The sequence below is a fragment of the Anolis sagrei genome, chromosome 3, assembly GCF_037176765.1.
Source record: "Anolis sagrei isolate rAnoSag1 chromosome 3, rAnoSag1.mat, whole genome shotgun sequence".
NCBI lineage: Eukaryota > Metazoa > Chordata > Lepidosauria > Squamata > Dactyloidae > Anolis > Anolis sagrei.
The window spans coordinates 183,374,129-183,388,142 of record NC_090023.1 but is presented as its reverse complement, the minus strand read 5'-3'; the positions used below and the strand labels follow the sequence as shown (position 1 = coordinate 183,388,142).

General features: G+C 38.5%; 1 protein-coding gene across 1 annotated transcript in view; it reads right to left on the bottom strand.

Annotated features, from left to right (window-relative positions):
• LOC132770163 (lipase member M-like) overlaps positions 1-12,619 on the bottom strand; it is a 28,506-nt gene extending 15,887 nt beyond the window's left edge. Inside the window, exons 1-5 of the mRNA XM_067466259.1 lie at positions 12,482-12,619; positions 6,416-6,533; positions 4,910-5,108; positions 4,450-4,559; positions 829-965 (exon numbers count right to left, since the gene is read on the bottom strand). Of these exons, the coding sequence (XP_067322360.1) occupies positions 829-965; positions 4,450-4,559; positions 4,910-5,108; positions 6,416-6,533; positions 12,482-12,619 (702 nt within the window). The remainder of the gene's footprint in view (positions 1-828; positions 966-4,449; positions 4,560-4,909; positions 5,109-6,415; positions 6,534-12,481) is intronic.
• Positions 12,620-14,014: the final 1,395 nt, after the last annotated feature.

Here is a 14,014-nt window from a genome sequence, read left to right as displayed (position 1 = left end):
AAGCTAATTTAAATACGAATTAATAACGAATTACGAAATTAACGAACTGGATCTCCCAAGCCTAATGTGCAGTGTGCATAGGAATTCATTCATTTTTTTCCAAATTATAATCCAGCCTTCCAACAGTTTGAGAGACTGTGACCTGGCCCTCTGTTCAAAAAGTTTGAGGACCCCTGTTCTAGAGCATTCCTTGACTTCTACTAATGCAAGATAAAATTTAGTTAATTGATTTTACCCTGTGATATGTGGATGAATAAATGAAATTGTATGTTTGGGGTCTGATGAGGGCCTATTAAGGTTTGCCAAGACTGAAGATACCATCCTAAGAAGATTCAGGGTCTACCTCCAAGGAGCTTGTACAAATACAGTGTAACAGCAAGAAAAACAGTTCTATCTATAACCTTCTTCTAAAGTTTAAGGGACTTCCAGATAAAATTGCTTACGTTGACAGCTGTCATCTCTGAACAACAGTTATACCAATACATGTATGAGTTCTGGAAAATCAGGGGAAAGATGTGACTTAGAGAATCATCTTGTCCCTGCACTTCAATTTATGAGAAATACTAATTATTCTTGAGAGTTTTGCATGAGATTATAAACATTACCATTGCATTCCTATTAACCGCCCTGAGTCGTCCTTGGGTTGAGAAAGGCGGTATATAAATGTCATAAATAAATAAATATTCATGCCTATCCTGAAGTTCAGGGGGATTTCCACAGAAAAATGTCACATATAATGCTAGCCTTGAGTATATATAGTATGAAAAAAAAACCCTAATGACATTGGGAAAATAATCCAAATTTGTGGGATGTAGAAACAATACATACCCTGAGTGAGCTTACTGGAAGACTTAAGAGTATTGTTGCAGGACTTCTGGCATATTTAATTCTAGTCACAGGAGCTAAGGCAAAAAACATTTTCACCTTCTGAGCTAACTCTGGCATTGTTGAAAAAGCTATGAATCCTGGGAGAAAAAGTCAAAGACACAAAAGAAAAATCAATAAAGATCACAGGTGCCTTGTGTCCCACCAAATTTTTAATTATAAAAATTAAATATTGGCCTCAAACAAAAATATATATATCATACTGGAAAATACCTTTTTTTTCACCTCCATCATGTGTTTTTTTCCCTCTCATTTTTCTTAGATATGTATGCTGTCTCACATAGATACATACCACTCTCATCACAGAAACAACAGACTGTCCAGAAGCTTCAAATGGTCCAATGGATGGCACCCATATTGCTAACACGGAATAACGGATGATGAGATTGGATTCTGATTCTATTGATGAGACGCGAATGATTTGTCATATTGATGTTTAATTGTTGTTATGCTATTGTTCTTAAATGTTCTAATGGTTTTGTAATGTGGACATTGAAATTGCTGGTGTTAACCGCTTTGAGTCGCCTAAGGGCTGAGAATAGCGGTATATAAATGAAGTAAATAAATAATAAATAAATAACAGGAGCGGCGCTGAGGGAGCATACAACTCCTCTGCTGCGCCAGCTCCACTGGCTGCCAGTTTGCTACTGGGCACAATTCAAAGTGCTGGCTTTAGCCCATAAAGCCCTAAATGGTTTTGGCCCAACTTACCTGTCTGAACACATCTCCCCTTATGAACCATCTAGGACCTTAAGATTGTCTGGGGAGGCCCTGCTCTCATTACCATCTTCATCACAAGTACATTTGGTGGGGACGAGAGACAGGGCCTTCTTCGTGGTGGCCTCTCGGCTGTGGAACGCCCTCCCTATAGATATTAGATCAGCCACCTCCCTTTTAACATTCCGGAAAAAAGCCTAGATGTGGCTATTTGAGCAAGCGTTTGCAAATGCAGAGTAACTGACATAGGAAAATGGAACGACTATGGGACCGGACAATGTTTTTAACAAGGAGACACTAATGATTTATGTTTTATTGATTCATATTTTATTGATTTTGTTATGGTTTTTATTATATGTTAATGTTTTTATTGTATTTATGGTATTGTGGGCATTGAACTTTGCCCTGTAAATCGCTTTGTGGGCTGAGAAAGCGGTATACAAATACAGTAAATAAATAAATAAATAAACGATATTTTTCAACTCCTTGCAAAATTGCTTTAACTTGGTCATCTTTAACTTCATATTTTCAATATAATATCTTTCCTTTCAAAACTTTTCTTGTACCTGGAGCACTGCTATCACCAGTGCCCATGGCACATGCTTTCCAAGATTTCTTTTTAGCTGTTGATACTGACATGTTTGTAAAAGTCACCAGAAAATGTTTTAATGCAATAGATAATTTGGGGGGAGTGGCTATGTGGTGATCAAAATGTCTAGATGCCTAAAATGGATTTTGAACCACCAGTCTCAATTGCCTCCCTTCATCGACAAGGGCCCATCCAGACAGGTCCTATATCCCAGGACCTGATCCCAGGTTTTCTGTTAATCCCAGATTGTCTGGTAGCGTGAACTCATATAATCTAGTTTAAAGCAGAAAACCTGGGATCAGATCCTGGGATATAGGGTTTATCTGGAAGGGCCCTGCAAAATCTGGCAAAAATGACTGCAATGCAGATTGTAAAAATCTGCCTTTCAAAGTCCTGGGGTTCTGGCATCCATTTAGGATTTTATGGAAGACTAGCCATCCCCTGCCACGTGTTGCTGCGGCCCAGCCTGTGTATATGTGTCTTGTGTATATGTGTGTGTGTATTTGTATATATGTGTGATTTGTGTGTATATGTGGTTTTGTGTATGCGTTGTAATGCTTTTTTTTTTTTTTTTGGTTTTTGGCTTTTTATTATTTATTTATTTATTTACTGTACTTATACCACACCCTTCTCACCCCGAAGGGGACTCAGGGTGGCTTACAAACTATGGCAACAATTCAATGCCAGATTCAGATAATAACAATATCAATTGAACACAATATTATAAAACTGTAAGAAACACAAATATATAAATTAAAATAGTATTTCAAATGATTAAAACATATTAAAACATTTCAAACATATCAAAATTACATTGCATTGAAGCATGATTACAGGTCTTACAGTCCAGTGGCTTAAACGGCCCAAACCCTGATAAATAACAGGTCAGCACCCTCAAAACATTGTCACATACCGCCCACCCCCACCTAAAATTAGTCCAATCCACCCCACACCCAATTGCCCTTAAGGAAGGCCCAATGGGATGATGAAAGATTCCCAAAAGGCATCCAGCTTCTCCTGTCTATTTAACCCAGACCAGTCCATTTGGTCTGGGGGGGGGGGGAGCATGGGGGTGACATGTTAATAAAAGTTCAAACACTGAACTATATTAAGCCATAGCATCTCCTCCAAGGGCAGCAACGACAATGGTGGTTGAACAAGGCAGTGTTGTAACACAACAGCCAAGGGGGAGATGGTGGAGGAGGCCCCAAGACTGCCTGTCTGGTTTGAACACTGCAGCAGCGATGCCAGAGGGGATGATGATGGAAAAGGTCCAATATAGAAGCAGCCCAATGCAGCCATTCACTGGAGGCTCCTCTCTCAGCTTTTCTTACCAGTCTGTGCTGCAAGGTTTTAAAGTTGCCAGCAGCATGGTGGAGAGTTGTAGAAGCTTCTCTCTCAGCTTTTTTAAAGTCTCTTCTGCTGTGTTTTTCAATGTTTTTATGAGTGATGGTCGCTTGTTGGCCTACTAGGGGTCTTGTGTCCAAATTTGATGTCAATTCGCCAGTGGTTTTTGAGTTATGTTAATCCCATGAACGAACATTACATTTTTATTTATATAGATGTGTAAAAAAGGTGCAGAGATAGCTACCACCGGTGAAATTCCATTTGCTAATGGAAGATTTATCTTCCATTTTCTAATGGAGGGACTTTCTGTAGATGACTATGAATCAAATTATGTAGATAAACATCCTTTCACTGTAGATATCATTATCTTATAAACTACTGAAAGCTGGAAGTGATAGCTCTTCCAGACAGGGCCTTTAACCCAGGATCTGATTCCAGGTTTTCTGTTTATCCCAGATTATCTGGCAGTGTGGACTCATAATCCAGTTTAAAGCAAAAAATCTGGGATCAGATCCTGGGATATAAGCCCTGTTTGGAAGGAATTCAAGTCTGTAAATGTGTGTCCTGGTAAGTTTTCTGGTAAAACCCATGTGTAACCAAACTCAGCTGCTTAATTAAAGCTTACTTGATGGCCATATTTCAATTCAAACACTATTCATGTAGTTCTCTCTTATTTTGGCTCCCCTCTCAGTCCACATTTATAGTAATATAAAATGTATATGGTTGGGGGTGATTCCTGAATGAAAGTTATCCAGCTCTTAAGTCAAAACAGTCCATTACAATTGTATAGCATTGCTGAAAAAGTGCTTTGCATTTTCGTCCTTGGCATCATTTAAAAATCCAACCTTCTATATTTAACATAATGTGGCTCACCAAAGTATTTGATTTACATTTTATTTGAAGTAACATACCTATTGCAGCGCCCTGTGAATACCCAACATAATATAGCTGCTGTTGTCCAGTTTTCTGTAGTATGAAGTTGATCATAGCTGGAAGATCATACTTTGCCATCTCATCAAAACTAGAGGAAAGGAAAAAACCTATTGATAAGATTACAAAATCTACTTTCAGAACTAGCTTATTACATATGTTGGTGACTAGTGTCATTGTCACTACAAATCAGGAATGAATTTATACTCTTTAAATAAAAAAGGGAGAGAAAACTGGTATTATGAAACATCAACACTTTTCAGCCTAAATAGAAACTAATGAGAGAACAGATTGTGGTCCTTTAACCAACCAATTCTGTTGCCTGAGATAGTTTGTTAGATAAATACATTTTCAGACTGCACTGTTGCGCTTGTAATATATTCAGGCTCTTAATTGTAATTGCCATCACTGTAAATTACAATGATTACAAGTTAAATATACCTGAAAGCCCAAAATTCATCTTGAGATATAGACAGATTTTGGTGGCTTCTGGACCAGATGTTTCCTCTATTGTTTCCAAGCCAAACATCATAACCAGCATCTGCCAGGATGAAGCCCAAACTATTGTGATCCAAATTCAAAATCCAGTTGCTTCCATCACCCAGTAAACCATGCATTAGAAACACCACTGGTTTTGAAACTGGAGAAGAAACACAATGTTAGAAAACAGTTCATGACAGCAAGAGTTACTCAAAGGTTGAGCAAACTATGGGCAAATCCACACCCTCCCTCGACCTGGGTGTCCAAACAATACCTCAAGTAAAAACGAATTCCTTTGGCATAAAGCAGCAAATTCCTGCTTTGTGCTGAAGTAATTTGACAGCTGGGTAGACCTGGATCTTTCAGAAGACCCGGGTCTTTCTGGCTGTGGGTGCTGTGTGGATTGGGCCTGCGGATCACGTCATGTGACTTCCAGACCCAATCCACACAGCTGTCTCAGTATTTTTGGGTTCCTGGATCCTGAAAAACCCAAGACAGTCACCACCCCTACCAAAAGCCTTAAAAAGAAAAAATAACTTACCCGACCAGCATTTCTCTGCTGCTGACACTCTCCTGGTGCATAGAAATGATGCGCCAGGAGAATGGCGGAGGAGGAAAATCACTTCTGCCCCCCCCCCTCCTAGCATGTTATTTCTATGCACCAGGAGAGGGCCGGCAGTAGTAGTAGTAGTAGTAGTAATACTTTATTTATATACATTGATATACTTTATTTATATACTGCCCGGTTTCCACAAATGCAAATTAATGCAAAAGATACAGTATAAAACAAAAACATAGGCATAAACTATTAACACAACATATACATTAAAATCAATCAGTATGGAAATGCCTGCCGGGTAAGTTTTTTTTAAGGTTTTTCGGGGAGCGGGGTATTCTTTAGTGTCCAGGTGGACACCCCCCCCCCCCCCCCCAGAAAAGCAATAGCTTTGTGGAGTATGTGTGGAGTGTAATGCAGGCTCAATTGGTTTTTTTAACCCGCTTGGGTGCGCATCAAAGTCCTGTCTGGAACTGCCCTACCTTAGCAGATGATAGTCCCACCATGCTAGGTGGTGTCATGATACTCAGATCCCTGCTCTGAATTGCTGTTGTCATCTCTCTGCAAACATGTGAGGATATGGCTAAATACTATAGATAATCACATTTTCAAAATCTGATTTCTTTCTTAACCAGCACAGGCCCTTAATCAGCACAGGTACTTTTGGTGCTTTCCTTATGTGCAATTCCTTGCATTGTAAATGCCACAAGTAGCATCTGAATCTAAATCTTGTTGCATGAAACACGATTCCCCCAACAGAGAAGGAGAAAAGTAATACCTTCCCATAAGCCTTTAATGAATGTGATTTTGGCAACAAAACTAATTGCATTGTTTTATTACATCTATCTACTCTTTAATTCACTTCGTATCATCTCTACTTTGCATCATGTTTCATCACAGATGAAAAATACCTGTATTCCCTTGATTCTTAATACCAAATGGTATTCTGTTAATGGTAAGTATATATCCATCTTCCGTCACCACTTTATATTCCTCACTGGGATAACCTTTGTGTGTAATAAGTTCATGCTGCAAGAGAGAGAGAGAGAGAATATGGTTGTTTTCTGTTGAAGGGTTCTGCTTACAATATGTGGCAATCAAATGTGTTTGCAAAATAATATGGATTAGTGAAGAACAGTATAATATATTTTTAGGGAATTGTCAGTACGTTTGTGTATGTTGCAATAAATGTGTGGTAATAACTATTGCACTTTGAATATTTAATTACACAGTAAACTTCAGTTCACTATTCTGTTTCAGAGTTCACTTTTCCCCATGGACACGAAAATACTGAGTACAATTGCATCATGTCATGCATTTTCTTTAGCTGAATATGGAGTTAGCAATAAATGTGAACATATTATATTTATCCCAGTTCATAGATTACTTCAATGTAAGAGTAGAGACATCAGACTGGCAACAAAGATCCGCCTAGTCGAAGCCATGGTATTCCCTGTAGTAACCTACAGATGTGAGAGCTGGACCTTAGGGAAGGCTGAGCGAAGGAAGATCGATGCTTTTGAGCTGTAGTGTTGGAGGAAAGTTCTGAGAGTGCCTTGGACTGCGAGAAGATCCAACCAGTCCATCCTCCAGGAAATAAGGCCCGACTGCTCATTGGAGGGAAGGATACTAGAGACAAGGTTGAAGTACTTTGGCCACATTGTGAGGAGACAGGAAAGCCTAGAGAAGACAATGATGCTGGGGAAAATAGAAGGAAAAAGGAAGAGGGGCCGACCAAGGCCAAGATGGATGGATGGCATCCTTGAAGTAACTGGACTGACCTCGAAGGAGCTGGGGGTGGTGACGGCTGACAGGGAGCTCTGGCGTGGGCTGGTCCATGAGGTCACAAAGAGTTGGAGACGACTGAACGAATGAACAACAACAAGGAAGCATTTGGTTTAGGAAAGGGAAAATGGTGTTGGGAATCCTAATATTTGCTCTACGTTGTTTATACTGTGCATAACAGGTATAGATTAAAAAAAACAATTGAAGCAAGAGGGACTTATCTTCAGAGAATAGTGCAAAGGTAAGGGAAAGTCATATTTGCCATAACTCTATCGTATGGTGTAATAAAGTATGTATAACATATCCCGCCACTGGCACCAATTAGAACGTATATACTATAATATATCCCACAGCTGAACACCACTGTAAAGGATTATATGTAATATCATACCACTGGACACCAGTACAAAGGATTATATCACAGTCAGTGACGCAAGGCTGGAGGCTTAATAGTATTATGTCTGGACAGGATGGATCTTCCCCCAAAGATTTCCTTTTCTTCAAAAAACCCACCCCTGTGCCTCTAATATAGTAGTGAGATGATGATGGTTAGGTGTTATGGTAGAATGGACACTGCTTGTCTTTGACCTTCTTCTGAATTAAAGCTGTCACCAACCTAAGTAGTTTTAGGATTTTTAAAATGAGTATTTGAGGTAAACCTGCCAACACTGCTTTTTCCCCTGGTTTCCAAAATGACTGTTTGATAAGAGGCTTTTCTGTAGTATCAGGATGTTAAAAATGTTGGGATTATCACAAAGGCTTGTTGATGGAATGAGGAACAGTAGAGATCTTTTTGAAAGTTAAATAGAAAAAGATTTATTTATAAAAACAGACAACCAACTACTTTCGAGAGGTACAAAAGTGTGACTTGTTACAAAAGTACTTCGGCTTGATGGTTACTTGAAAATATTTATGCACGTAGTTACAGACAGAGCTAAACAAACAGATCTAGCTGTTGGTAACAAAAACACTCACGCTACTTCAGAGAAATAGTAATGAGTACTGACTAACCTATCCTAGGTAGTCCCCTGGGTTATTAACTAACTCTTCCCTAGAGTTCTTTCTGCTAACTAACCCAGCCTAGAGAGCCAATCTCTTGTGCTAACTCCCACAAGAAATCAGATTGCTGTCTGACCTTTTTCCTGTCAGCTCACAGCACTATCTAACACACACTCTCTCCCTGAAAACCCAGTTTCAAAAACCCTTCTTCACACACCAGCACCCAGTTCTCAACTCTCACAGAAGCTGAAATCTTTTCCCTCTTAAGACTTGGCTCCTCCCAACTGCTCTGGCCAATCCTAGGAGACTCTAAACTCCTCCCATCTTCTAACTATCCTCACTCAAGATGGCTGCCTGCCTGGCATACACTCCCAAAATGGAGGATTGCCACACTGTTATCCAGGCTTCCTTTCCGGCCTACAAGGTAAGATTCACTACTTATGGCTACTTGAAGCTACACAACACCTGGTTAGCTAGGGTCTCTGTTTCCAAACTCTGCTGGCGCCTCTGTTTTCAAACTGTATGAAAGATCCTTTGAGAGAGTCATGACTTAGGCAAAAGTTTATATTGTGTAGAGAAAAGAGCCAAGGCTGCATCTGTCAAGAAAACAAGTTCTGAGTATCAGGAGAAATTCTTGACCAATGTCAAGAAAGGATGAGATTTTATTTATAATATTTTTACATCAAGGACAAAATTCTACTATTGGTTTTTTCACTTAGAAGAATGCTATTAAAAGGTAGATGGGTGGTGCTATAGAGATATTTCAAGGGAACAGCAAATGGAGAAGTGAAAACCAATAGCCAGAGAGTGTGAGACTCATAGATTAATTTTTATTGTTCTATATGTAAGATGTTGAGCCCCCGGTGGCACAGTGGGTTAAACCGCTGAGCTGCTGAATTTGTTGACTAAAAGGTCAGTGGTTCAAATCCGGGGAGCAGGATGAGCTCCCGCTGTTAGCCCCAGCTTCTGGCAACTTAGCAGTTCAAAAACATGCAAATGTGAGTAGATCGATAGGTACCACTTCTGCGGGAAGGTAACAGTACTCCATGCCAGCCATATGACCTTGGAGGTGTCTACTGACAATGCCGGCTCTTTGACTTAGAAATAAATATGAGCACCAACCCCTAGAGTCAGACACGACTAGACTTAATGTCAGGGGAAAACCCTTACCTATGTAAGATGTGTTTAGTAGGGTTGTGTAGAGTGGTTAGAACAAGTGTTAGATTGAGTTTATTAGTAGCTTACGATTGTGTTTTGTATTTTAAAAAACTGTTGTATTTTGTAAGGGAGATGTGGTCTTTTTTGCTTTGTGAATTCTGTCTTTCTGTATATGTCTTTGTTTGATTGTAGGTTTGTTTTCCTGAATAAAAAAATATTTATATAAAAAAGAAAGTCTTGAAAATCCTTATCGTGTTCTTCAATTCATAGTTCCTTTTATACAACAGATAAAGGTAGGACATAATGTTATTCCAAAACGTCTTTAATAATAATAATAATAATAATAATAACTTCATTTTTATACCCCACCTCCATCTCCCTGAAGGGACTTGTGGTGGCTTAAACAAGGGACAAAATATCCACAAAACATCAAAGCAAAACTATCAATTAAAACAAAAAACACAATTAAAATAAAACATAGCAAAATATAACAATTAGATAAAAACACAATTATATGCCACATAAGGGTATATAAATTTCCAGATTTTGTAGGATCATCATAAATGTGGTGGGAATACATGAATTTCAATGAAAACAAATATGAATAAAAGCAAGGGGATGATTTCCACTGTTTTGAGATCTTTAAAAAAAATCATGTTGTGTGAAAGTAAGGTTGCTAACAGACATTCCTCTGTGTCAGCATAAATACAACTATTGAGTAAAGTCATATCTTACTCCTACATCTGCCATTCTCCATGACATGTTTCATCACACACACACATACACCCAGTGTCCATTAGTGCTTTGTGTAATATTGCTAAGGCTCATGAAATTGATAGTTGGTATTTGGAATGGAAGATGTTTGACACAGAAGCAGTTTGGAAAAATAACTTTAAAAGAAATCAAGAGAAGTCAATAGACACATATTTAAATTACTGGAAACCTTTTATAACTTCCATCAAAAAGAATAAGAATGTGAAGTTATTTGTTGGTTTGAATTTTTGTAAGAAATGAAGATAGAAATTGTTTGTGTGTGTGTGTGTATACATAAATGTAATGTTTGTTTGTGGTATTCACATAACTCAAAAACCACTGGGGGAATTAACACCAAATTTGGACACAAGACACCTAATAACCCAATATATGTCCTTCACTCAAAAAAATTGATTTTGTCATTTGGGAGTTGTAGTTGCTGGGATTTATAGTTCACCTACAATCAAAGAGCTATCTGAACTCCACCAATGATGGAACTGAACCAAATGTGGCACACAGTTCTCCCATGACCAACAGAAAATAGTGGAAGGGTTTGGTGGGCAGTGTCCTTTGGTTTTGGAGTTGTAGTTGGGCCAAATCTCCCACACAGAACCCCCATGACCATCAGAGTGGGCCACAGCACTGCGTGGCAGGGGGCGGCTAGTGTGTGTGTGTATATAATGGGACAACAAGACATGTCTGAGTGGGAATTTGGGAAGTTGATTTTAAATTTTCTTTTCCTTTTTAAAAATATATTTTTAGTTTTATGTAGGAGGGTGAATGAAGGGATTAGTTTAGAGAAAAAAATAAGGGAAAAATTTTAAAGTACTGTCAGAACCTGGAAGATCTTTGGAATTAAGACAAGCTCACAATGATGATCACTGGAAACAAAGTCTTTATTTTCACTTTTTGCCAGAGTCAGAGAAAGTCAGTTCTAAATTGTCCCCACCCATACCCTTGTATATATCAAGACACTATTCGCCGCCACCCCCCTTTCTGGTCAAAAGTCAAGCTCACAGTTTCTACTTTCAGTTCCCAAAACATGACTACAGTTTCGATTCTCAAAACACCTCCAGATGCTCTTATCTATTCTACATTCCCCATTCTCCTTCCCAACCTCCCCATTCATGGCAGGGCCAATGAAGCAGCCACTTCTCAGGCTAGTACATTCATCCTATCAAGTAGGATCAAATTGGTTTATTATATGAAAATTGATATATCTCAGTATTGCAGTGTTTCTCAACCTTCTTAATGCCACAACCCCTCATGTTGTAGTGACCCCCCAACCATAAAATTATTTTTGTTGCTACTTCATAACTATAATTTTGCTGTTGTTGTGAATTGTAATGTGAATATCTGATATGCAGGATATATTTTCATTCACTGGACCAAAATGGGCACAAATACCCAATACGCCAAAATTTGAATACTGGTGAGGTTGGAGGGTGGATTGATTTTGTCATTTGGGAGTTGTAGTTGCTGGGATTTATAGTTAGTCTACAGTCAAAAAGCACTCTGAACCCCACCAACAATAGAATTGGGCCAAACTTCCGACACAGAACTCCCATGACCAACAGAAAATACTGGAAGAATTTGGTGGGCATTTACCTTGAGTTTTGGAGTTGTAGTCCACTTACATCCAGAGAGCACTGTGGACTCAGACAATGATGGATATGGACCAAACTTGGCACGAATACTCAATATGCCCAAATTTTAGTACTGGTGGAGTTTGGGAAAAATAGACCTTGACATTTGGGAGTTGTAGTTGCTGGGATTTATAGTTCACCTATAATCAAAGAGCATTCTGAATCCCACCAACAATAGAATTAGGCCAAACTTCCCACACAGAACCCCCATGACCAACAGAAAATACTGTGTTTTCTGATTATCTTTGGTGACCCCTCTGACACCCCTTGCAACCCCCCTCCCGGGTCCTGACCCCCAGATTGAGAAACACTGTCATAATGTGTAAAATGGAACACTTATACTCAGTAAACATATTTTTAATAAAATAAAATATTGCTATACAGGTGACAGTATTCGTTGCTAGCTTCAGTAGGGTGGGCTACTCAGTTCTTTAGTCCATAAATTAAGAAAACCCTTAAAGAACTGCACACTGTCACCCAAATCGTTCCTTTATATTCCTCACTGGAATAGCCTTTAGATAAAAAGTTTAGATAAAAACCCAGCACTAATTTGCCCACTCATTTATATGGAAACTACCATCTGCAATCTGATAATGATTACTAATGGTTTTGATGAAGCCCTGAATGGCAACTTACAATGTTCATAAAGGCTTCTGGATCCACAGCTCTTTTTGTTCTCTTTGCTTCTTTTGAATGAACAAGCCCTTGGACCAGGTATATCACAACAATCCATGGCCACATCCTGTTCCTGAGCAGTGTTGTACAACCCTCCATTTATAATAGTGTTCTGTTCAATCCAATGAAATGAGAGTGACTGGTTAATATATGGCATCGAAGAAAGCAATTCTCAAGCTCCCTATTCAAAGCAAAAGGGATAAAATTCCCATTTGTAGGATCTGTACCCCCTGTGCATCTATGTCAAGATCAATCGACTGAAATATATACATCTAAAATGCGTGAGATTCTGAAATTGGTGTACGAGAATTTGGAGCATATAGTTATTTGCATACAATGCCACTTACTTAACATAAGCTTTCTATCTACATTTCAACAACCTTATTTCGGTGGGGAAAGTCTCTGTGTTGTTGCTGCTGGGAGAATCTAAAATGTGTAATCTGTATTTACAGACAAACATGCATACATACGTGTAGAAAAATAGTATTTATGCTCAATTGCTGTGCAGCAAGGATAATGTTACTCTATCATTCCACTAATATAAATCCTACTTTCATTCTTTCTCTCTCTCATCTTAATGAAGATTATAGAAGAAAGGAAGATAAAATATTGTTTCTGGATTATGTGGCAGCAGTTATTTAAAAAAATTCTAACATTTTCACAATGATAAAGTCAACTGGGTTGTTGTAGGTTTTTTCGGGCTATATGGCCATGGTCTAGAGGCATTTTCTCCTGACGTTTTGCCTTATATGCTAATCAAGGTAGTCAGTTGAAACATTCACACCTAGCTCCAGCAGACAAGAGTCCTTTGTCCCACCCTGGTCATTCCACAGATATATAAACCTTTTTTCCTAGTTCCAACAGACCTCACTACCTCTGAGGATGCTTGCCATAGATGCAGTTGAAACTTTTTTTTTTGCACAGGATAACCCATCTGGCAAATTGGAAAAAAATATGCACAATCTCTTCTCACAGAGAATCATGGGCTTCCAAGGAAAATCCAACTATAGTTTGACCATTTCTTATCTGGAATTCTGAAATACTGAAATATTTATTTATTTATTTATTTGTTTGTTTGTTTGTTTGTTTGTTTGTTTGCCACATTTATATACCGCCTCTCTCGGCCCAGAGGCGACTCAGAGCAGTTCACAATTGGAAAAAATTTGATACCTCAACAATTATAACAAGTAAAGCAACCATAAAATACTGTTAAAACATTAACATACAATATAAGACTATAAAAAACCATGCAAAGCCTTAAAAACATTATCATGAGCATTTCCATGTCAAGTCATATTTCAATTGTGGCGTCAAGTGGTTCCATGATTATTGAAAATATTGTATGAATTTGCCTTTAGGCTATGTGTATAAGAAATATGTGAAACATAAATATATTTTCCATTTAGACTTGGGTCCCATCCGCACGATCCCTTATTATGAACATTTGCATATGTACAAATGCAAGTACTCCAAAATACAAAGAAAACACTTCTG